Source organism: Macaca mulatta, chromosome 15, assembly GCF_049350105.2.
Source record: "Macaca mulatta isolate MMU2019108-1 chromosome 15, T2T-MMU8v2.0, whole genome shotgun sequence".
Classification (NCBI taxonomy): domain Eukaryota; kingdom Metazoa; phylum Chordata; class Mammalia; order Primates; family Cercopithecidae; genus Macaca; species Macaca mulatta.
Genome location: NC_133420.1, coordinates 45625781 through 45650581, shown reverse-complemented (window position 1 = coordinate 45650581; position 24801 = coordinate 45625781). Strand labels below are relative to the sequence as shown.

General features: G+C 42.5%; 1 protein-coding gene across 6 annotated transcripts in view; it reads right to left on the bottom strand.

Annotated features, from left to right (window-relative positions):
• Positions 1–18965: 18965 nt before the first annotated feature.
• Positions 18966–24801, bottom strand: part of INIP (INTS3 and NABP interacting protein) — a 35874-nt gene continuing 30038 nt past the window's right edge. For 5 of the 6 annotated variants that reach the window (XM_077968323.1, XM_028834976.2, XM_077968322.1 and 2 more), the window contains 2 exons: positions 24285–24375; positions 18966–22689 (listed from right to left, as the gene is read on the bottom strand). In XM_077968323.1, the coding sequence (XP_077824449.1) occupies positions 22594–22689; positions 24285–24375 (187 nt within the window). In that variant the 3' untranslated portion in view covers positions 18966–22593. The remainder of the gene's footprint in view (positions 22690–24284; positions 24376–24801) is intronic. The other variant, XM_028834974.2, reaches the window with a different exon arrangement.

Here is a 24801-nt window from a genome sequence, read left to right as displayed (position 1 = left end):
ACTGGTTACCTTTAGGCATCAATGAACACAAACAGTGAAGACCTCAGAGAAGAGTGACCTCATTTTCTCTACACGATCTCCAGTGTAGTCTAAGATAAGGCCCATACATAGTTAAAAGCTGGTAACAGCTCTGAACAGAAGTATGCATTAAAAGTTTCAAACTTGTATATATTTTTGAATGCTTTTGTTTTTGGAGTGAATTTTTAATGCTCTGTGTTAAAAGAAAAACGTTCCATCGTGTAGGCAGTGTTCCTAAGTAAAAATCTTTGTTGCATTTTCCCATATAAATGAATCACCCTTATTAAAACAGGAGGAGGGAGGGATTCGTGGTGACCTACCACTGCCCTCCCCTTCTAAGAGAAGAGGAGGCCATGGGATATGATAACTAAATGAACATCTCTGGAAGTTCCTCCATCTGACATGTGTATTCTGACATAACAGAATTTCCCAAGACTTCTTTGAGGAAGGCTGCCCATGCTTCAGACAAAGCTTACCCATTATTATTATGATTTTGAATATTTCTAGTTCATTACAGTCCAAAAAATCTACAGAAGTTCCCCATGTTCAGTGGTTGACCAGAATCTGATTGTTGTGCTCAATGAAAGCCCTTTATTATTTAGCTAATACAACTCATATGGAAGTTAATTATTTCAGGAAATATGTAATAAGACCCAAAACATCACTGGATAATATGTAGATATATTTTAGTTCCATTACTATTCATAGCAATTAGATAACTCTCCCTCCCCACATTGAGGTGAGAATGGGCTCCTAGATACTTGGTGGTCAATATAACTGATTTGATTAATTTGCATTTAACTGTGGTTATTGTTACATCTACTGATTTGTTCAAATAAAAATTTCTAGAAGGCTCAGATTTGACTAACACTGTGTTACATGCTTTTTCGCAGCTGCCATATATTCTCATGTAATTTTTACAACCGCTCTACAAGGTATGTCTAATTATTTCCGTATTACTTACTGAGAATCTAGGCTCAGAGGAGTTAAACTTCCCAAAATCTCACCGATAAGTTGGAGAATTTAAGTTTGTAAGTTGGAGAATGCAGGTTTTCTGCCTCCAAATCTAGTGCTCAGTCCATGAGACAAAACTGCCTCCTGAAGGCCATAGAAGTCCATTAACTTAAAAGAAAATTAAACACAGTTTTGGTTTGTTTGGCAACTATTTCATCTCAAGCCATACTGTGTCACCCCTCCATGTACTCTCTTACTAAATGATTGGTCACTTGGGAATTGAACCGTTCCTGGAAAGCCTGGCGGTTCCCCAGCATTTTCTGCCTACTGAGAACCTTCGGTCTTTATCCAATAAGTAATTTGTATTACCTGTCATCGACCTTAAAGGGAAGATGGTCATGTGTATTTATTCTAATAAAACTTAGTTTACAAGCTGCGCCTGTTTCAACATCGGCGTCCCTGCTTGAAAAGTAAAGGAGTTGCCAACTTACGCCACAATTACATGCTCAGGTTTTTTACTTTTGCTATTTAATTTTGGTCAGAGGATTTTTATAATCTGTAGGCTACAGCACTGTCATAGAAAAATGTATATATATATATATATATTTTTTTTTTTTTCTTTTTTGAGACAGAGTCTCACTCTGTTGCCCAGGCTGGAGTGCAGTGATGCAATCTCGGCTCACTGCAATCTCTGCCTCCTGGGTTCAAGCCATCCTCTCCCCTCAGCCTCCCAAGTAGCTGGGATTACAAGCGTGCGCCACCACACTCGGCTAATTTTTGTGTTTTTGGTGGAGATGGGGTTTCACCATGTTGGCCAGGCTGGTCTCAAACTCCTGACCTCAGTGATCCACCCGCCTTGACCTCCCAAAATGGAAAAATATACTTATTTACTCACTTGTTTTGTGTTCTTTTCTCCTTTATCAGGGCATATTTATTTTCTCTTTTCAGACTTATAAAGCAATAGGTTATAGGAAACTCCGAGATCATCTAGTCAAATTTCCCCATTTTTATCAATAAGGAAATTTAAGTCCAGAGATATTAAAGGGGCCATCCAAGATCAGCCAAACAATAAGTAATCAATTCAGGACTAGAGAACTAGTCCAGAACTCTCTCCTCCATATCATAGCTGGGAAGATTTCCATTTTCAAAAATAAACAGAACTGCATCTGGCAGAATGACATCCGGCTCGCAGAAGACCCTAGTGAGCTTCTCGTACCTTCCCGGAAAAACCCAGAGGAAGGCCAAATCTCAATTCTAGAATCTAGAAGGAATTGACGTAATTTATGAGGCATGTGGAGGTGGCTTGGGGCAAAAGTTTCCAAGTAGCTCAATTCCTGGCTTACTTCATGAAACAGGCCCTGTGAAATTAAAAACATGAAAACTATTTAGTAGTTGTCCTCTTCCCCAGTCATGTCTGTCACCTTACTCGAAGTCAGAGCTCCTGAGCCGGAGAAATACTCGCCGATGCTCTTAACCACTGTTACCCTGGGAAGAGAAGTTCATATCCACCCTCTCTTCTTTCTCCCCAATCCATTTCCTCTTCATTCTGTCCCACATAAATCTTAGAGCTAAATCATGAGCAGAAAGCAGAGAAGGACTGACTATTAGACCCATGCTGGCATCCCGAGAATAAAGCACTTTAGGTGAAGGTAGAAACAATAAATACCGAGTAGCAGAACATGTGAATATTATGGTTTTTTATGTATGATGTTGGTTCAGAGATCCACAAAACCAGGCAATAGGAAGGAAAAGGATGCTGCTTCAATAGAAAAGTGGCAAACTAGAAATTGGACTTGGAAATATGTTCATCACCTTAGCATTGACCTGGGATTTAACTGAAAAAGGGATTCAACAAACATTACATGAACAGGGTCTGGGAAGAAAGGACCACATTTAAGGATGAGTGTAGAGAAAAAAGTAAAATGAGGCATATAAAAAAGTCAGCGGGCCGGGCACAGTGACTCATGCCTATAATCCAAGTGCTTTGGGAGGCCGAGGCAGGCAGATCATCTGAGGTCAGGAGTTTGAGACCAGCCTGGCCAACATGGTAAACCCTGTCTCTACTAAACGTGGCCAACCCCGTCTCTACTAAAAATACAAAAATTAGCTGGGTGTGGTGGCACACGCCTGTAATTCCAGCTACTTGGGAGGCTGAGGCAGGAGAATCGCTTGAACCCAGGAGGCAGAGGTTGCAGTGAGCCAAGATCGTGCCATTGCACTCCAGCCTGGGCAACAAAGCAAGACTCTGTCTCAAAAAAAAAAACAAAAGTAACACATTGCCTATAAGAAAACCAAAGAGCATCTGGCTTCAGACTTCTGCTCTATAGCACCAAATGCCAGGAAACAATAGAGAATTGTGAGGGGAAAAGTTGTGACTTTGGAATTTTATACATATTTTTTATGTTAAGATACAGAATTTTTTAGTTATGATAACCATCCAGGAAATATACGAGCTATGTAATAGTCTTATGAAGATAATAAATTGTACAGCAACCTATAAGGCTTGATTTAAATAAAACAGTGTTTGCTTAGTATCATAATTTCAGTGGGCTCTGGGCTGTTAAATACCAGGACATTATCCACTAGAGGAAGGGTATGTATGCTTTTAAATAGATAATATGGCTAGAAGCTACATATCTAAAAGCACCCAAAGTCCTCATATGAATGGCTAAATTAATACAAGAAGATGTAATAAATGCCATACCACAGCATCATGTTTCTTCATTTTTATTACTGAAGTAATGCATGATAATTCTGGTATAAATAGAAAATTCAAGTATGTCTTTTACAAATAAAATATAAATTGCTCTCAATTTTCCCCCACCACCATTTAAAACACTGTATCCTGAAAGAGTCCATTGCTTTCAAGTGAGAAAAGCCAAGAGTCCCCACCGTTGGGGGTTGAGTAGCCTAGACTAGAGCTTGTAGACTGAAGCCCACGTGCTTTTCCATGCTCAAACGCAGAACTAAAAACAGGTAGAAAATCAGAAAATTGCACAATAGACGTCTGTGTTTCAAAAAGCAATCAAGAAAAAAAAACCAAAAACTTGTTTTAGAATACAAATGCAAGAAAAGTTCAATTTCAACAGCAGAAAGATGGCCTGGGGCAGTGAGGTGCTTTCCTTAGCTGTACTTGAAGTTTTATGGAACGCTGTTTAAATTCAGATATTAAGGGAATGAATGCAGTTTTAAAAATCCGAATTACTTCTGGAGTCTACAATGTCAGTGTTAGAACTAAAGCTGGATTGTTTTGTTTTGTTTTGTTTTCATTTGCTTGCACTAGAAGGCCTTGGAAACACACAGGAGTGTAGAGTATCGTCAGCTCCGATGCTCAGTTTCTCCCTGGCAATAGAACAGTTTTATCTGTGCCCTAAGTTTTTGCCAATTTAAACTCTAAACTAAATTTTCAACGACACCAGCATGTTTGCTTTAAATTTAGCAATAGAATAGGCATTGATTGATTTTCATTTCCTTAGTTTTTCATTCTGAAACAGAGCAAAACGTCTTCCCAAAGAGATGGAGAGAATCTCTTCTGGGTAGATTCCAAGTATAACCTGTCCCAGGGCCCGCTTGCTTAGCTGTAACTGACAAAAGTCTGTTCAATTGAACTATTTAGATAAGCGCAATGTTTTTATTTAAAAATTTAATATTTTCTATGGGGCTGTATTTTCCAAATAATAGCAACAAAACTGTCCTAATGTTTTCACTGTTCTGTAATTTTGTTTTAATGTAGAGGATATCCATAATTTCTTAACACTGGAAACATCATTCTGAACGATGTAGGAAGTGGTCAGTAATGTGAATGATGTTATTGTACCGTCTCCAGCTTTTTCTTTCTTCCCCTAGATGGGCGCACCTGTGCATACATCACTGTGCATGCGGGGGCACGTGAGTGGGAAAGCGGGTGTCACTCCTGTTTTCTGTCTTAGAGCGTCAGCGTTGGAAGGAATTTTTTTTTTGTTCATCCAGTGCAGCCCTCTAGTTGATAGTCCAGTAGTCTGTTAACAATTTGTAAGGGTCTGGGTTATATTTTAAAAGTTGTTGTTGTTGTTGTTTTGGGTTCACTTATGTATATGCAGCTTGACTGTTCAACCCAGATTTTTGAACAATAAAAAAATTTCATGTATACTTTCTGTTTTCTAAACTTAGTTATTTTAACTTAATCAGCGGCATGTCTGGTTTCTGAATAGTGTTTTAGTGTCACGTTCCTGGAGGTAATGTTTGTCTTTGTAGTTTGCGATGTTAGGACGTTACGAGAATTCCACAGCCATATTCTGTGCCTCTGAGTCAATCCTCTGGGTGGAATAGTTGTTCCAGCAGAGTTGCCTCTGGTTTTCTGACTTAGATTTGCCTCACTGGGCAGGCCTGAGGTCCCGTGTGGGACAGTATCACGGTGAATGTATATTGACCATTGTGTACATGCTGCTAATTAATATTTTTCTGCTCTTTAAATGATTATGGCTTTTGGAGACTACATTTAATTCTCAAAACTTTTAATGTAGAAATGTATTGTTCTGTATAGAGAGAGCAGTTAAAAAATAATTTCTAAGAAACAAGTTTCTGAAAAATATATATGTATATATTTTTTGATGGAGTCTCTCTCTGTCGCCCAGGCTGGAGTGCAGTGGCGCTATCTCGGCTCCCTGCAACCTCTGCCTCCCGAGTTCAAGCAGTTCTCCTGCCTCAGCCTCTCGAGTCGCTGCGACTACAGGCACCTGCTACCAAGTCTGGCTAATTTTTGTATTTTGAGTAGAGACAGGATTTCACCATGTTGGCCAGGCTGGTCTCGAACTCCTGACCTCAAGTGATCTGCCCACCTTGGCCTCTGAAAGTAAGAAATCCACTTTTAAAAATTATTGTACTCAATGTTTTTAAAGAGAGTTTATTTTTTGAGGTATATTCTAAATTATTTAAGCATTTCCTTCAAAATAATTTAGAGGCGTAGAGTACATGGAGGCATAGATGAAGTGCAAATTGGCCTTGAGCAGATAATTGTTAAATTATCTGTGATGAGTATGTGAGGGTTCATTACCCTCTTCCCTGTTCTTTCCTGTATGTTTAAAATTTTCCGTTGAGGAACATGTAAGAGGAAACACTAGAGATTCCACAAGCCTCCTCATCGATCTCATAGAACCACAGAATCTTCTAGCTAAAAGGAGAGGCCTGAGAAGATGATGCTGGCAAGAGCAGATTGCAGGTCGATTTTCCAGGTGAACACGCTGGGTGGTGCCAGTGATGATAAGAGCTGGTGGAGTTGAGGCCCTTGCTTTGAACTTGGCCTCATTTGTACCTACCACAAGGTGGAGCCTGGAACACCTTTTGTTCTCTCCCTTGAATGCAGACAGTAAGCAGATCAGGCCTAAGAGAACTGTAGTTATGACGCCCGGACTGAAATGGGATCCAGTCATGCTGTGAAGATGGCAAACTGAGCCAGGAGGTCCAAGGGGCTGGAATGGCACGTGGCCTTCGCCTCCGCCTCTGGGACAGACATTCCTGGGCAGCGCTAGTGAGGCATGGGGTAGATACCTCAGGGCCCTTGGGTGCCTGGCGTCCACCACCCTCATTGATGTGTCACAACCTTGCCTCCCCGGGCCTGAAGAGGCCTTGTGACCAATATGTCCTGGCGTATTTTAGAAGATGTGTGTCCCCATCTTCCCATCCCTCCTCAATACATTTCCTTTTCCTTCTCTTCCTTTCAGTTTCCCTGTTTTATTCCTTCCTCCGCCTAGGAGACTTTTCATCACCATCTTTTCTGGTTAGACACCAGGGACAGACATGAAAGACATTAAACAAGATGTATTTCAGCAATAAACAACATTCCTGTATTTCTCAGGGGATCCCAAAGAAATAAGGATGAGAAATAAAAATTCCTGCCGGGGCATTTACAATGTACTCAGCTGCTGAAATGTTCAAAATGCAATCAAGGAAGTAATTTAGCACGTTTCTAATATACTTAACTATGGCAATCACGTTGAAGAGTTTGGCCAGATTCAAAGAATGCAGTGAATCTTTTTGGACGTTATTAAAGAATCTAAAGGCCACCAATAACAAATACATTTTTGACAGTTACTAGTTAATATATATTTGTGCTTTGTTGTGTGTCCTTGGATAATGGCCCAGAATTGAGAGGATGTGATTTGACCTCCCCACTAGGCAGGGAAAACTACGTTTCAGATGTTTCCTTTTGTTCTGTATTCTCAGTACATGTGCAGACTACTAGGTATTGGTCAGTACCATGGATTCCTCTTTCTTTTTTCTTTTCTTTTTTTTTTAAGATGGAGTTTCGTTCTTGTTGCCCAGGCGGGAGTGCAATGGTGCAATCTCAGCTCACTGCAGCTTCCGCCTTCCAGGTTCAAGCGATTCTTCTGCCTCAGCCTCCCAGGTAGCTGCGATTACAGGTACCCGCCACCACGCCCAGCTAATGTTTTGTATTTTTAGTAGAGACAGGGTTTCACCTTGTTGGCCAGGCTGGTCTTGAATTCGTGACCTCAGGTGATCCACCTGCCTCGGCCTCCCAAAGTGCTGGGATTACAGGCGTGAGCCACTGCGCCTGGCCGGATGCCTCTTGCTCTCTCATTACTTCTCAGTGTAAACTATCCAGCTGGGGCACTGTTGCCCAGGGGTCAGTCATTTATGTAGTACCTTCACAATGTTTGTAATAACTGAGTCCACTTGTCCTATTATTTATTTGATATTTTCTTTAAATTGATTCATTTTTACTTGAATTTATATTAAAGTAAAGAATGAGAATATTAATACATGCAAAGCACTCAAAACAATACCTGGTACAGAGTAACTGTCTAGAAAAAATAGTAACTAGGCTGGATGAGGTGACTCATGCTTGTAATCCCAACACTTTGGGAGGCTGAGGTAGGAGGATCACTTGAGCCCAGGAATTTGAGACCAGCCTCAGCAACATTGTGAGACCCCATCTCCACAGAAAATTAAAAATTAGCCAGGTCTGGTGGCATACATGTGTAGTCCTAGCTACTTGAGAGGCTGAGGTGGGAGGATCGCTTGAGCTGGGGAAGTTGAGGCTGCAGTGAACTGAGATTATACCAATTCACTCCAGCCTGGGGAACAGCATGAGACCCTGCCAAAAAAAGAAGAGAGAGAGAAGAAAAGGAAAGAAAGAACAAAAAGTAACTATTAGCTATGGTTATTATTATTTATATTACTATATAAATGCTATATTACTTGCAATAACTATACATAGCTATTAAAAGTATTTGCCCATATGTACCCCTAAGAGTTACTTCTTAGCATCACCAGTGGCACTTTGGGAAATAGCTCCCCGTCCCCCTGAAATGATCTTCTTGGTTTCCATGCGATCTTAAGTATCACTGTCTCCAGGTTTTTCTGCAGCATCTCCGGATTCTTTCTCTGGCTCCTCATCCTTTGACACTCTCATTTATATGGATTCAATTTTATACACTTTCTCAGGATGGTTTCGTCTACTTCCATGGTCGTAGCATAAGCAGACCTAGATTTTTTTTTCCTTCAACTTTTAAGTTCAGGGGTATGTGTGCAGGATGTGCAGGTGTGTTACATAGGTAAATGTGTGCCATGGTGGTTTGCTGCACAGATCATCCCATCATCTATGTATTAAGCCCAGCATCCATTAGCTGTTCTTCCTGATGCTCTCCCTCCCTCCACCCCACCCCTGACAGGCCCCAGAGCGTGTTGTGCCCACCATGTGTCCATGTGTTGTCATCATTCAGCTCCTACTTATAAGTGAGTACATACCGTATTTGGTTTTCTGGTCCTGCATTAGTTTGCTGAGGATAACGGCTTCCAGCTCCATCCATGTCCCTGCAAAGAACATGATCTTGTTCCTTTTTATGACTGCATAGTATTCCATGGGTATAGATACCACATTTTCTTTATCTGGTCTATCATTGATGGGCATTTAGGATGATTCCATATCCTTGCTATTGTGAATAGCGCTGCAGTGGACATACGCATGCGTGTATCTTTATAATAGAATAATTTGTATTCCTTTGGGTATATACCCCGTAATGGGATTGCTGGGCCAAATGGTTTCTGCCTCTAGGTCTTTGAGGAATCGCCACACTGTCTTCCACAATGGTTGAACTAGTTTACACTCCCACCAACAGTGTAAAAGCGTTCCTTTTTCTCCACAACCTCGCCAGCATCTGTTATTTGACTTTTTTTTTTTTTTTTTTTTTTTTGAGACGGAGTCTCGCTCTGTCGCCCAGGCTGGAGTGCAGTGGCCGGATCTCAGCTCACTGCAAGCTCCGCCTCCCGGGTTTACGCCATTCTCCTGCCTCAGCCTCCCCAGTAGCTGGGACTACAGGCGCCCGCCACCTCGCCCGGCTAGTTTTTTGTATTTTTTAGTAGAGACGGGGTTTCACCGGGTTAGCCAGGATGGTCTCGATCTCCTGACCTTGTGATCCGCCCGTCTCGGCCTCCCAAAGTGCTGGGATTACAGGCTTGAGTATTTGACTTTTTAATAATAGCCATCCTGACTGGTGTGAGATGGTATCTCATTGTGGCTTTGATTTGCATTTCTCTAATGATCAGTGAGGCTGAGCTTTTTTTCATATGGTTATTGGCTGCTTGTATGTCTTCTTTTAAGAAGTGTCTGTTCATGTCCTTTGCCTACTTTTTAATGGGGTTGGTTTTTTCTTGTAAATTTGTTTAAGTTCCTTGTAGATTCTGGATATTAGACCTTTGTCAGATGGATAGATGGCAAAAATTTTCTCCCATTCCATAGGTTGTCTGTTCATTCCGATGACAGTGTCTTTTGCTGTGCAGAAACTCTTTAGTCTAATTAGATACCATTTGTCAATATGTGCTTTTGTTGCAATTGCTTTTGGCATTTTTGTCAAGAAATCTTTGTCCGTGTCTATGTCTTGAATGATATTGCCTAGATTTTCTTCTAGGATTTTTATAGTTTTGGGTTTTACATTTAAGTCTTTATTCCATCTTGAGTTAATTTTTGTATATGGTGTAAGGAAGGGGTCCAGTTTCAATTTTCTGCATATGGCTAGCCAGTTCTCCCAGCACCATTTATTAAGTAGAGAGTCCTTTCTCCATTGCTTGTTTTTATCAAGTTTGTCAAAGATCAGATGGTTGTAGGTGTGTGGCCTTATTTTGGGGTTCTCTAGTCTGTTGCATTGTAGACCTAGATTTTCTAAACCTTTATCAACTGGGCTTCTTCAGCTGAACCACAGAACACAGAAAACGACTCGAGGCCCTATTTTCTCAGTTCTTCAAGAACTGAGGTGCATAACTAGTACCATTCCAGGTGCAGGTAGAGACGTTCATTCATTCCAGACTGAAGCCTTGGGGCTTTCCGGCTGGCTCCTGCAGTGGAATCCCAGTTGAAACAGGCTCCTCAACCCCATGCCCCACCCTGTCTTTCCTTCCTAAGGAAATGGCACCTGTACCTACCTTGTTGCCCAAGCCAGAAACCTGACAGGTCATACTAGGACCTCCCTCTTTCCTCTTCTCCTTCCTCCAAAATCAGTTTCCATTATCTAGTCATTCTACTTGCCTTTGAATATCTTCCCTTCTCATTCTCCTCACTGCCACCAACTTGGTCAGCGCACACAACTTTGCCCAATTATTATTCAGAAGTTGCCTGAGTGGCCTCCTTGCCTCTTGCCTCCACCAGTCCCTCCCCAACTGCTTCCTAGAAGCCTCACTACACACAAGTCTTATTCTATCATTTCTTCCTTCCTGGCTTGCCAAAACTTTTCTGATAAAGTTCCACATTGGCCACGTGGACTGTCGGATCTTGCATTTACGCCATGCCCTCCCTCTCTCCCGCCCTTCCCTCCCACCTGCTCCTCTGCCAACACACCCTGCTCTCGTAAAATTCATGCTGCTTCTTCAGTTCTCATCTGGCACACGATATATGAGAGCTCCTCCTGAGAGGCAAGCTAGGCCTCTTGCATTCTGCTGCCTCAGAGGACAGCAATGTTGAACAAAGCTACAAACCAACCACGGTCACCTGCAAGGCATCTGCCATTCCCAAGGAGCCACATGTATTCAAATGGAGTAGCTTTCCGTCTGTGAGCATTTGACTTATGGAGTGGCTAAATTAGGAAAAGAAGTCATTTATCTAATAAAGGTCAGCACCTCCTAGCATAGAGGTCTGTGTCTCAGCCAGTGACTGCTCAGAGCCTGTATTTTCTTTTTCTTTCTTTCTTTTTTTTTTTTTTTTTGAGACGGAGTCTCACTCTGTCACCCAGGCTGGAGTGCAGTGGCGCGATCTCGGCTCACTGCAAGCTCCACCTCCCGGGTTCACGCCATTGTCCTGCCTCAGCGTTCCGAGCAGCTGGGACTACAGGCGCCCGCCACCTCGGCCGGCTAGTTTTTTGTATTTTTAGTAGAGACGGGGTTTCACTGTGTTAGCCAGGATGGTCTCGATCTCCTGACCTCGTAATCCGCCCGCTTCAGCCTCCCAAAGTGCTGGGATTACAGGCGTGAGCCACTGCGCCCGGCCTCAGAGCCTGTATTTTCAATGGTGGATGTTTCCCTCAGAGAACTTGAATGAATAGGCTCAGCAATGAAGACCAAGGGGCTGGCACAACCCATGTTTTCTTAACAGAACTATGCTGACAGCTTCACTGTATTTGCTACAATATTGCAAGTTTCCAGATCCTCCAAGAGCCTTGGTAATGTCTGTGGCATTGAGATTTCCAAAACACTGTATTGGAGAAGCATCTACTAAGGTAGCAGCTAACCTCCTTTTGATCAAAAGATTTTAACCTGGGACTCATGGCTGGGCTTCAGGGAGTCCAAGGACCCCTACAATTACAGGCATAGTTTTTTGTCTATGTGCATGTGGGGAGAAAGTCCACTTGGAAGGAGGGTCCACTCTCCAGAGAGTCCATTGCTTAGGACCAAGATGCCAGTTTTCCCTTTGGACGCCTGACCGATTTCATTTATTCATTAGAATATTTGAACACTTGCTATGATGTGCCAGGCACTGTTCTAAGCAATAGAGAAATGCATCAGAAAACACAAAAACATCGGCACGCATGGCACTTTTATTCTAGATGGAGAAGGAAGACAATATAAATTACATTCTATGTTTTGTTGTTGTCGGTTTTGTTTGTTTGTTTGTTTGTTTTTGAGATGGAGTCTTGCTCTGTCGCCAGGCTGGAGTGCAGTGGCACAATCAGCTCACTGCAATCTCCGCCTCCCGGGTTCAAGCAATTCCCCTGCCTCAGCCTCCCGAGTAGCTGGGACTACAGGCGTGCACCACCACACCTGGCTAATTTTTTGTATTTTAGTAGAGACGGGATTTCACCATGTTGGCCAGGATGGTCTCGATCTCCTGACCTCGTGATCCGCCCACCTCGGCCTCCCGAAGTGCTGGGATTACAGGCATGAGTCACCACACCTGGCCCATTACATTCTATGTTAAAGAGTCTAAGTGCCACAGAGAAAAATTAAGCAAGAGTGTACTGGGAAAGGGAGATGAAATTTTAAATAGAGTGGTCAAAGAAGGCATCATTGAAAAGATGCCATTTAAGTTGAGACTTGAGGCTGTTGAGGGAGCAAGCGACATGGATACCAGAAAGAGGACCATCCCAGGCAGAAGGAACCGCAAGGGCAAGGCCCTGAGGTCCCAGAGGTATCCAGAAGACTCTCTTCAAAGTTCCTTTCGCCTGACACTAAAGCTGAAGCAGGGGCTAAGAAAACATCATCACCTTCTGGCAGAGTGGAGGGGCTGAGCTGCTCAGGTCAAACCATTTTCTGTTGATGGACCAGGCTGGTTTATCTAAAGCTGCATAAAATAAGGATATGGCTCTGGGCCGGAGACTGACATTCATCATCTTTCAGACATGCTAGTTCCACAGCTGGATGGAGGCATATAGAGTTTTGCCTCAAATCCCAATTGTCGTCTGGCCATTCTTTTTTTTTTTCTTTTTCGAGATGGAGTCTCACTCTGTCACCCAGGCTGGAGTGCAGTGGCGCGATCTCAGCTCACTGCAAGCTCCGCCTCCCGGGTTCACGCCATTCTCCTGCCTCAGCCTCCTGAGTAGCCGGGACTACAGGTGCCCGCCACTACGCCCAGCTAATTTTTTTTTTTTTTTTTTTGTATTTTTAGTAGAGACGGGGTTTCACCATGTTAGCCAGGATGGTCTTGATCTCCTGACCTCGTGATCCGCCCACCTTACCTTCCCAAAGTGCTGGGATTACAGGCGTGAGCCACCGCGCCCGGCCGGCCATTGGCCATTCTCAATAGACCAGCAACCTCTCCACAGAAGAGCTAAATAACACTAACAGAAAAAGGGAACCTGTGTGTTAAAATTCAAGGAGGAGGCCAGGCACAGTGGCTTACACCTGTAATCCCAGTAGTTTGGGAGGCTGAGGCAGGCAGATCACTTGAGGCCAGGAGTTCAAAACCAGCCTGCTCAACATGGCAAAACCCCATATCTACTAAAAATACAAAAATTAGCCTGACCTGGTGGTGCACGCCTGTAATCCCACCTGTAATCCCAGCTATTTGGGAGGCTGAGGCAGGAGAATCACTTAAACCTGGGAGGTGGAGGTTGCAGTGAGCTGAAGTTGTGCCACTGCACTCCAGCGTGAGTGACAGAGTGAGACTCTGTCTTAAAAAAGAAAAAAAAGGCCGGGCGCGGTGGCTTAAGCCTGTAATCCCAGCACTTTGGGAGGCCGAGACGGGCGGATCACGAGGTCAGGAGATCGAGACCATCCTGGCTAATATGGTGAAACCCCGTCTCTACTAAAAATACAAAAAACTAGCCGGGCGAGGTGGTGGGCGCCTGTAGTCCCAGCTACTCGGGAGGCTGAGGCAGGAGAATGGCGTAAACCCGGGAGGCGGAGCTTGCAGTGAGCTGAGATCCGGCCACTGCACTCCAGCCTGGGCGACAAAGCGAGACTCCATCTCAAAAAAAAAAAAAAAAGAAAAAAAAAGAAAAAAAAAATTCAGGCATAGCACAATGGCTCACACTTGTAATCCCAGCACTTTGGGAAGCCCAGACGGGTGGATCACAAGGTCAGGAGTTCATCACCATCTTGGCCAACATGGTGAAACCCCGTCTCCACTAAAAATGCAAAAGAAAAAAAAAATTAGCCAGTCATGGTGGCGCATGCCTGTAGTCCCAGCTACTCAGGAGGCTGAGGCAAGAGAATCGCTTGAACCCAGGAGGCAGAGGTTGCAATGAGCTGAGATTGCGCCACTGCACTCCAGCCTGGGCAACAGAGTGAGACTCCATCTCAAAAAATTCAAGGGGGAGGCCAGGCACAGTGGCTAATGCCTGTAATCCCAGCACTTTGGGAGGCCAAGACAGGAGGATCACTTGAGCCCGGGAGGATCACTTGAGCCCAGGAATCCCAGACCAGCCTGGGCAACATAGTGAGACCTCGCCTCTACTAAAAATTAAAAAAAGAAAGAAAAACCCACAAAAAATTATCCAGGTGTGGCAGCCTGTAGTCTCAACTACTCAGGAGGATGAGGCGGGAGGATCACTTGAACCCAGGAGGTTGAAGCTGCAGTGAGCTGAGATTGCACCACTGCATTCCAGCCTGGTGACAGAGTGAGACCATGTCTCAAAAACTAAAATAAAATAAAAAGATCAGAGAAAGTATACATTAAAATTCAAGGTGAAAAAACCTTCACTTTTCCTGTTTTGTTTGTTCCAACAAATAGACTCATCTCATAATATTCTGTATATTTGTAATCCATTGTAAAGATGTTGGTTTTTACTCTTAGTGAGATGGACACTCATTAGAGTTTTTATTAATTTTTATTGTGGTAAAATACACATAAATTTACCATCTTAACCATTTTTAAATGTACAGTTCTGTGGCATTCAGTGCATTCACATTGCTATGTGACTGATACTACTTTCTATCCATCTCCAGAACTTTTTCATCTTGTACTGAAAACCTGCACTCATTAAACAGTAACTCCTCATTCTCCCCTTCCCCCAGTGCCTGGCCACTGTTTACTTTCTATGAATTTGACTACTCTAGGTACTTCATGTATATAGAATCATACAATATTTGTCCCATATGTCTTACAGGTTCATCCATCTTGTTGCATGTATCTGAATGTCATTCCTTTTCAAGGGTGAATAATATTCCATCGCATGGATATACCACGTTTTGTTTAATCATTCATCTGTTGATGAACATTTGGGTTGCTTCTACCTTTTGGCTATTGTGAATAATGCTGTTATGAACAAGGGTGTACAAATATCTGTGCAAGTCCCTGCTTTCAGTTCTTCTGGATATATGCCCAGAAGTGAAATTGCTGGATCAAATGATGATAATTCTAAGTTTAATTTTTTGAGGAGCCACCATACTATTTCCACAGAGGGTGTACCATTTTACATCCCTACCAACAGTGCTCAAGGGTTCCAGTTTTTCCACATCCTCACCAACAATTATTATTTTCTTTCTTTTTTTTTTTTTTTTTAAATAGTAGCCATCCTGGTAAGTGGGGAGTAGAACCTCACTGTGGTTTTGATTTGCTTTTCCCTAATGCTTAGCAATGTTGACCATCTTTCATGTGCCTTACTTATTTTTAAAAGATCACTCTGGAGGCTGTGCTGAATGTTGTTAACTGTAGGATGATGGGATGGAGGGCAGGGGAAAAAACATGGAAGGTAGAAGACTATTTACAAGGCTGTTGCAGTATTCTAGCCAAATAATTATGGTGGCTTGGAACAAGATGACAGTGGTGGAGGTGGTAAGAGTTCATGGGACTCTGGATATATGTTGAGGCCAGAGCTGATAAAATTGAAAGAGGAATGTGAAAGAAAGGAAAGTCTAGAATGACTCCTATCTTTATGCCCATGCAAATGGCCATCTACTGAGATGGAGAATGCTGGCAGAATAGTACACTGGGAGGGTAATATCTCACCCACCCTCATGAGAGGGTGAGATATCAAGAACCCAATTTTAGGCTGGGTACGGTGGTTCACACCTATAATCCCAACTTTGGGAGGCCAAGGTGGGAGGATTACCTGAGCTCAGGAGGTTGAAGATTCAGTGAGCCACAATCATTGCACCATTGCATTCTAGCATGGGTGACAGTGTGAGACCCTGTCTCAAAAAGCAAAAGAAAACAAAACAAAAACACCAATTGTCTTGATTCCCAGCCAATGCACCAAAAAAAATAAAATAAAATCCAGTGAACATGTAGACATGTAAGTTTGGATCCCTATTGGATTTTCACGTGGAGATACTGACAATACATGCTGACATTAGGTACGAGAGTCCGGAGATCAAGGGTGTTTCTGTTATCTTTTGCTGCACAATAAACTTCCCTAAAACTCAGAAGTTTAAAACAGCAACAATTTCTTATTTCTTACAACTCTGTGGGTTGACTGCATACAGCTGGCCAGTTCTGCTCTATGTGGCATCAGTTGGGGTTACTCATCTGGCTGCATTCAGCTGGTGGCTGGGCTGAGCAGAAAGGTCCAAGAAGGCTTCACTCACATTTCTGGCACCTCAGTGCCCCATGTGACCTCTCCACATAGTTAGCTTGGGCTTCCTCACAACATGGCGATCACAGGGAGTCAGATGTCTTACATAGTGGTTGGCTGTCCACAGAGGACAAGAGCAGAAGCTGTCAGGCCTCTTAAAGCTAGGTCTAAACTGACATAGCATCTCTTCTGCCATATCCTATTCGTCAAAACAGGTCACAAGGCCAGCACATATGTGAGGGAAGGAAAACAGACTCCACCTTTTGATGAGAACAGTGGCATATGTTGACAGGGATGGGAGGAATTGATGGCAGCCATCTTTGGAGACTACCCACCACCGAGTGGGGTATCAGGGTTGGTGGTATAAGTTTGAAAGTAATCAAAGGATAGTTGGTACCTAAAGCCGTGCCACTGGATAAGATTACTCAGGGAATGACTGTGGATAGAGAAAAGATGAAAAGGCTAATCTCTAGGCTATTCCAGCCTTTTGCACTTGGAAGGGGAAACCAGCAAATGACCCTGAGAAGGAACAACCAATAAGGTAGGAGGAAAACCAGGAGAGAGTGGTGTTGACGAAGTCAAGTGAGACAGCGTTCCAAGAACGCTGAGTAATGTTAGGAAATGGAAAAGTCATGCTGAATAGAGTTCTAAGAATATCCATCTTGCTACCTCACTGAGCTCTTGGGAAAAAATTAATATCGTGTGAGGACGCCTTGCTTTTTCCATTTTTTTTTTTTTTGAGACAGAGTCTCCCTCTGTTGCCCAGGCTAGAGTGCAGTGGCGTGATCTCGGCTCACTGCAATCTCCGCCTCCCTGCAATCTCCGCCCCCCAGGTTCAAGCGATTCTCCTGCCTCGGCCTCTCGAGTAGCTGGGACTACAGGTGCGTGCCACCACACCTGGCTAAATTTTTGTATTTTTAGTAGAGATGGGGTTTCACTGTGTTAGCCAGAATGGTCTCAATCTCCTGACCTCGTGATCCGCCCACCTCAGCCTCCCAAAGTGCTGGGATTACAGGTGTGAGCCACCACACCCGGTCACTTTTTCCTTCTTAAAAGGCTTTTGAAGGTAGAGATACAAAAGAAAACTGGAGGAAAGAAAGGTAGATGGAGAGGGAGGTGAGCAAAGAGAAATTTGGGGAAGGACCCAACAACTAAATGCAAGAGATTGCGAAGACAGATGGGGCTGGAATTGAAAGGCAGATGTAAACAGAACACACCTATCTCTGAATTTGCAGACACGAAGAGTAATATTCTTTCAGTGCCTCACATGTTCCCCTTTCCGAAGAGCTGATGAGGGCCGGATGGGTTTATCTCTGTACCTGCCTTTGCCCACAGATGTTCAGTGTCTCCCAGCTGTGTACTGAGCTAGAGTCTCTGGCGCAACCTGGAATTCCAGATGTTGTGGAATGAACCTAGCCTCCGGTTAGCCTCGTTTCCAGTTATCTGCCTAGACAGGTCTCTCTGTGCTCCAGGCAAATCGAGCTTTTGGTCTCCTCACAATGCCCCCAAACCTGCTTTCCTCCTGCCTCTGTGCAGGTGTTTCCTTTGCTTTCAATGTTGCTGTCTTTCCTGGAAACCTTCTCATCTTGAAAACCAAGTTCCAATGCTTGTTCTGATTTAGCTTTTATTGGTCCTTTCAGGCTCCCGTCCCCATTCTCTCCTCTCCAGGCTGCTCCCAGGATTAGCTTTTAGTGTGCTTGTCTCACCCACTCTAGACTGTCAGACTCTTGAGGACAGTGACTGTCCTCCTCCTCTTCCTCACTGACCATGTTCATTATTTGCACTTCTTTAAAAAGCCTGTGGGCAGCCAGGTGCGGTGGCTCAGACCTGTAATCCCAGCACTTTGGGAGGCCGAAGCAGGGGGATCACTTAAGGCCAGGAGTTCAAGAACCAGCCTGGCCAACGTGGCAAACCCCATCTTTACTAAAACCATAAAAAATTAGCTGGGCGTGGTGGCGCACACCTTTAATTCCAGCTACTCAGGAGGCTGAGGCATGGGAATCACTTGACACTGGGAGGCAGAGGTTGCAGTGAGCTGAGATGCTGCCATTGCACTCCAGTCTGGGCAACAGAGTGAGACCCTGTGTAAAAAAAAAAAAAAAAAAAAAAAAAAAGCCTGTGGCTGAGGATGGTGGCACACACCTATAGTCACAGCTACTTGGGAGGCTGAGGTGGGAGGATCACTTGAGCCCAGTGTCCAGGCTGGGCAACACAGTGAGACCCCATCTCTTTAAAAAAAAACAGTGGGTATCAACTGTGTAGAAGTCACCATGGATATAGAGGTGAATAAGAAAAGCGCTCAGCAAATACTTGTTGCATTTAATGCTGTTTAAATGGGACTTGTGCTCGCTGATGGGATTCTAGAGAGGGATTCGACTGCACTAATGAATTGATACTCTCTCGTTATCTTCTATTCTCCATGTAACCATATTTGCCAAATCCCTTGCCTCAAGAGGCTTTAACCACATATAAAGGCTGAGCTTCTATTGCCGAAACCAAGCAAATAACTGAGACAACTTAATGAGACAGCTTATAGATTGTTCAGGAAAACAAATATGCCTTTGAAATCACTAAGACATTTCAGTTTTTATTCCAGGGTCATACAAAGCACTGACATCTGCATTATTTAGAAGCGGCTTTCAAAACTTTTTTTGCCATAACTCACAGTAAAAAAAATATACATTTTATATTGCAACTCAAGTCATATAACTTCTTTCATTCCTTCAACATATTGAACACCTACTATATGCCAAATACATTTTATGTGGAATACAGTAGTGAACGAAGTAGAAGAGGAAGAAAGGAATGGAGGAAGAGAAGGAAATAAACAAAAATTCTTGCCCTCTAAGACTTTAAATACTAGTGGAACAGACAGCAGACGAAATAAGTAAGCCAGGTGCAGTGGCTCACACCTGTAATCTCAGCACTTTAGGAGGCCAAGGTGGGAGGATCGAGAGGACTGCTTGAGGCCAAGAGTTCAAGACCAGCCTGGGCAACATAGCAAGACACTGTCTCTACAAAAATTAAAAAAAAAAAAAATTAGCTGGGCATGGTGGCATGTGCCTGTAGTCCCAGCTACTTGGGAGGCTAAGGATGGAGGATTGCTTGAGCCCAGGGATTCAAGGAGTCTTGCAGTGAGCTATGATTATACCACTACACTCCAGCCTGGACAACCAGAGCAAGACCGTCTCCTAAAAAACGAACAAAATACAAAGTAAAATATACACATATATGAACACGCAGAAACAGAATATTCATGAGGCAAAACCACCTATTTCTACATGCAGTACACTCAGATGTTTCTGATTTTTTCAGAAAAAATGCTGGACACAGCCTGTTAAACCATTAAGTTGGCTTCTCAACTCAGTAATGGGGTGAGGCTTGCACTTTGAAAACTACTGGTCTAGGCAATTTCTGACGCAGGCAGAACACGTGCTGGTCTTATCCTACAGAGGGAGGAGCATGCAAAGATATTAACTGAGTTCCTCAAATTCACCCAGAATCTGAGGGAAGCAATGCTGAACTCAACCAGAGGGCTTCCCAGGCCACTGCTGCCCTTTCCCTCACCCTCTGCGGTGCCTGCTCTTCTCTTCTCATTCTGAAACCTTGCTCTGCACATGGAGTAGCTCTTCCTTCCCTTGTCAGGTAAAATCACATGAATACTTTTAAGCCTAGCGAGACCGCGCTACGTTCCAGGATGCCTCTCTCAGGCCACTACTGCATTCTGGCTCGCTTGATGGATTGATTTAGAGACAGGGCCTCACTCTGTTGCCAAGGCTGGAGTGCAGTTGTGTGATCATGGCCCACTGCAGCCTCAACCTCCCAGGCTCAAGCGATCCTCCCACCTCAGCCTCCCGAGTGGCTGGGACTCTACGCATGCAGCTAGCCAATCTTTTTTTTTTTTTAAGTTTTAGTAGAGACAGGGGTCTCGCTATGTTGCCCAGGCTGTGGCTTGCTTTATGACTATTGGTGTACCAGAATAGGATCCTCTGCACAGTGACCTCCTAAAAGAGCAGGTGCCAGTCACCTTTGTGTCCCCCAAAGCACAGTGCTCTATCTGCTTTCTCCGTAGGTATTAATAAATACATAGGAAATTGAATTGAGTTTGTGACTCAAAGCAGAGGGGTGGAGAGAAGTGCTTCCTAGCCAGGACTACAGGATTTAGGCCACATCTATTTAAAAGGCTAACAGACTAGAAAGGATACCACTGGTAAAAAGATCTCTTTACCTGAGCTACATAAGTCATACCTTAGGTAGAGGCTTCAATAGTATAGAAAATATACTAATGTGTTATCTCCCTAGAGACAGATTTAGAACCATGTCAGTTGTGTTGTAGATCACAGAGAACAGAAACCTAGTGAAATTAACCGGAGACAATGAGGGCTACCATAAGGAGGCCCAAGGAGTCGTTGGATGGACCTGAGGAAGGACAGGAGCCAGAGGCCCCCTGAGGAACTCTGTGCCACAGAAGTAAGGCTATCCTCGTTGCAATGGTAACCATTACAATGGGGACAGTTGCCACCTCATCAAAATGAAGGAAATCAGTTCAAATTCTCAAAAAAAACCTACATGGCACAGCCAATTCTAGAATTGTCCATCCTTGCTTCACTTGGTTTGAGTAGGATGGGGCTGTGTGTTTGAAAATATCTAAGGAAGAAGGCAGGGAACAAACTCTCTGAAAAGAAAGTAGAACTTTCACTAAATATTTACCCAAACTGGAATTTTCAGTTTTACCCTACCACCAGAGAGGATGGAACTCAAGGCCAAGATGAGGTCAGTTACAAAAAGTTATATAAAATACTCTATCTGTGATACAGTGTAAAATATCATTTCAATCCTATTAAAAGTTAAAAAAAATGTAGATTTTAGCTAAATGACCTCTAAGTTTTAGGGATCTACAAACCCATGAGTATATAAATATATCATGAAAATTTGTACAAGATATTTCATAGAATTCTCTATCTCATGGTTTTCAGACTTTATTTTGAATCAGATTCTAATTCTGTAGGACTAGGGTAGGGTAGTGGGACTGCATAAACAACCACCCTAGATACTGCTAAAGATGGGTCATGTTGAGAGACTTTCTTAACATAACCCCTTCCTACTTAAAGTAATTAAAAAGGAGCTTGACTTCCATAATAAGTTTTTTTTCTTTTTTTCTTTGAGACAAAGTCTCACTGTCACCCAGGCTGCAGTACAGTGACGCCATTTCAGCTCACTGCAACCCCTGCCTCCCAGGTTCAAGAGATTCTCCTGCCTTAGCCTCCCGAGTAGCTGGGATTACAGGTGTGCGCCACCACACCTGGCTAATTCTTTATATTTTTAGTAGAGACAGGGTTTCACCATGTCGGCCAGGCTGGTCTCAAACTCCTGACCTCAAGTGATCTGCCCGCCTCGGCCTCCCAAAGTGCTGGGATTATAGGCGTGAGCCACCGCACCCAGTCAATAAGTTTTCAGTTGGAACAAAAATGGAAAATAGAACCACACAAACTCATCACCTGTGTGGTAACACTAAATAAGAGGATGTACAAATTAAAAAACCACCACATTTCCTATTCTTTTTAATTGCATTTAGTCACAACATTTATAAGAGCATATGTTTATAAAAGATGGTTAAGACTGGTTAGTAATTTATTCTTGGGGTTTGTTTTAAAGTGAAAAAGGTGGAAGTAGTTATGAGTCCAGAAAGAATATTTCAGGATGATACATGTTGACTATAAACTCAAAAGGTATACTGATAGCAATCCTATAAACAGCAAATATGGATGTAATTGATTTAAGCCTATTGGTTCATTTTTTAAAAGCACCCTTGTTTCTTTAAAGTTAAGTACTATAAATGATTCTTGAAAATCTACTGTGGACATGATATATTCAGTCAAACTTGCTAGGAGTTGGGGAATGATTTTGTGACCATCCAATTCAGAGTCTGATTGGGAGTTAAACAGCATTACAAAAAAGTTGCAGTCACGGTACATAATCAATTCCTTGGATAATATAGCTTCCACAGCTCTCACCATCCTGGTTACTCTTCTTTCTGCTTTCAGTTACACATTCCTTTCTTTCAGACAAACAAAAAATATCAAAGTTCACCAAATTTCTGAAAGTCACAGTTCATCTAGCACTGAATGATAGTAGCTTTGGCATTTGATATTACAAAGTCACTTTTCCATCGCAAATATTTTCTTCATTCTGGGTCAAGGCGAGGTAAAACAGGAAGAATAAGGTTCCCAAATGCAGAGTCTTGAGTGATGAAGTATCCAGATGAATGTGCATGAGCATGCTGGGAAAGATCAAAAAAAAAAAAAAAAAGGCAATTAAGCTATGAAACAGAGTCATTATTCAACCAAGTCGAACTTCAACCAAGGCATTAAAATTACTTATTCTTTCTGAATGCTTGAGACCAAATTTATTTGTTTATTCATTTATTTTTCCTTGTTATGGCTGAGACGGAATTTATTTTAAAATCAGTCTGCTGCTGCTGGTTGTGTTTAAATAGACAGGAAGTGGACAGTAATACAGAATCTGGGTTAACAAGTTACACCAAGTACTCATTTCTCATCCTCTCTATCTACTAGCTGTGATCGTCCTCAGTCAATAAATGACTCAAAGACATGAATTGTTTTGTTCCTTCCAGTGAGGAAAAGGAGGATCAAAGATCCCAAAGTACTCTGATCTTGGTCAACAAACCAGGAACTTGAGAAAGAAGGGCAGTAGTGGGAAGGAGAGGGGGAAAAAGGCAGTGAGATTACTGGTGATTAAAATACCAACATTTGGTAGAGAATGTTGAAATGTAAGTAACAGAAAACCACCAGTAACTTCCCTCTGTCATTAAAAAAAAAAAAAAAAAAAAAAAGGACTGTTTTTAGGTCATGTAAAGTGAATGGAGGGCTGGGCAATGGTGGCTCATACCTGTAATCCCAACACTTCGGGTGGTTGAGATGGGAGGATCACTTGAGGCCAGGAGTTTAAGACCAGCCTGGGCAACACAGTGAGACCCATCTCTACAAAAAATTTAAAAATTAGCTAGGCATAGTGGCATGTGCCTGTAGTCCCAGCTACTTAGGAGGCTGAGGCAAAAAGATTACTTGAACCCAGGAGTTTGAGGTTACAGTGAGCTATGATGGCACTACTGCACTCCAGCCTGTGTGACAGAGTGTGAGACCCTGTCTCTAAAAAATAGATAAATAAAATAAAATAAAGTGAGACGGTCTTCATAATGTTCCTTCCAATTCTGGGATTCTAAGGTTTAAAAATACAAGTGATTAAATTATGCCTATGAAAAAAAAATGTCTTGTCCAAAGTCTCTGGAAATCTTAAATTATTCAAGATAAGACTGTAACACTGAAACTATTTATTACTCTGAAGAATATTTTTTTAACTGATGAAGCATCACATTCCTAGTCCTATAGTAAGAGTTAGCTTTTAAACATTTCCTGCACAACAGTTGTGCTGAGCATAAAAAAAAAAAAACAAAAAAACCAGGCAACAATAATAAACTAATACAACTATCAAAGGATATAACGACATGATAGATTTGAAAAAAAATGCATGTACTATTTAACTAGCCAGTTCAATTTTTAAGATCATTCCTGTCCATCCAAACATCTTTAAACTTTTTTGTGCACAAGCAATCCCTTGACATGTACACGCACAGAATCAATCATGACCGAGTCAACACCATAAAAGAGACTTTCATTACTGCTGCACTGGTCCTTCAAATCCACTGGGCATGACTGAACATCAGCAAACCACTGCAATTATGTGTGGAACATTTTTATTGATATTGCTCCACTGAAATATAAAATAACTACGTGCTGGCTTCTGAGACCCAGGAAACCTCCACTGAGGCAAGAATGTCAGTTACACTTCGCTCACCTGCAAAGCTGCCTTCTGTTGGGCTGCGATATGCTGCTGCTCAGCGTGATCCCGGAAGTCCTTATTAAGAGAGGGTCTCGAGAGTGCAATGCTAAAATGGGAATCTTGGTTACTCGGCTGCTTAAGGCAGAAACATCCTTACTTTTTTTTGGATGGTAGTAAATTATCTTCTTTTTTTTAAATTGAGGTATCCTTGACAAAAACTGCATATACTTCCAGTGTACAATGTGATGTTTTAGTATTTGTATTTGTTGTGAAATGGTTAAATCAAGCTAATTAACATATCCAGCACCTCACATACTTACCATTTTTGGTTGTGGAACATTTAAGATTTATTCTCTCAGCAATTTTCAAGTATTATTAACTACAGTCACTGTGCTATACAATAAATCTCTTAAAGACATGTCCTTACTTCTGAATCACAGCTTTTCATTATATATTCTTTATAGGGGTGAAAAAGACCTCCAAGAATAAGTCTTTTTTCCTTCTCTCACTATCTTCATGAATTTATATAAAG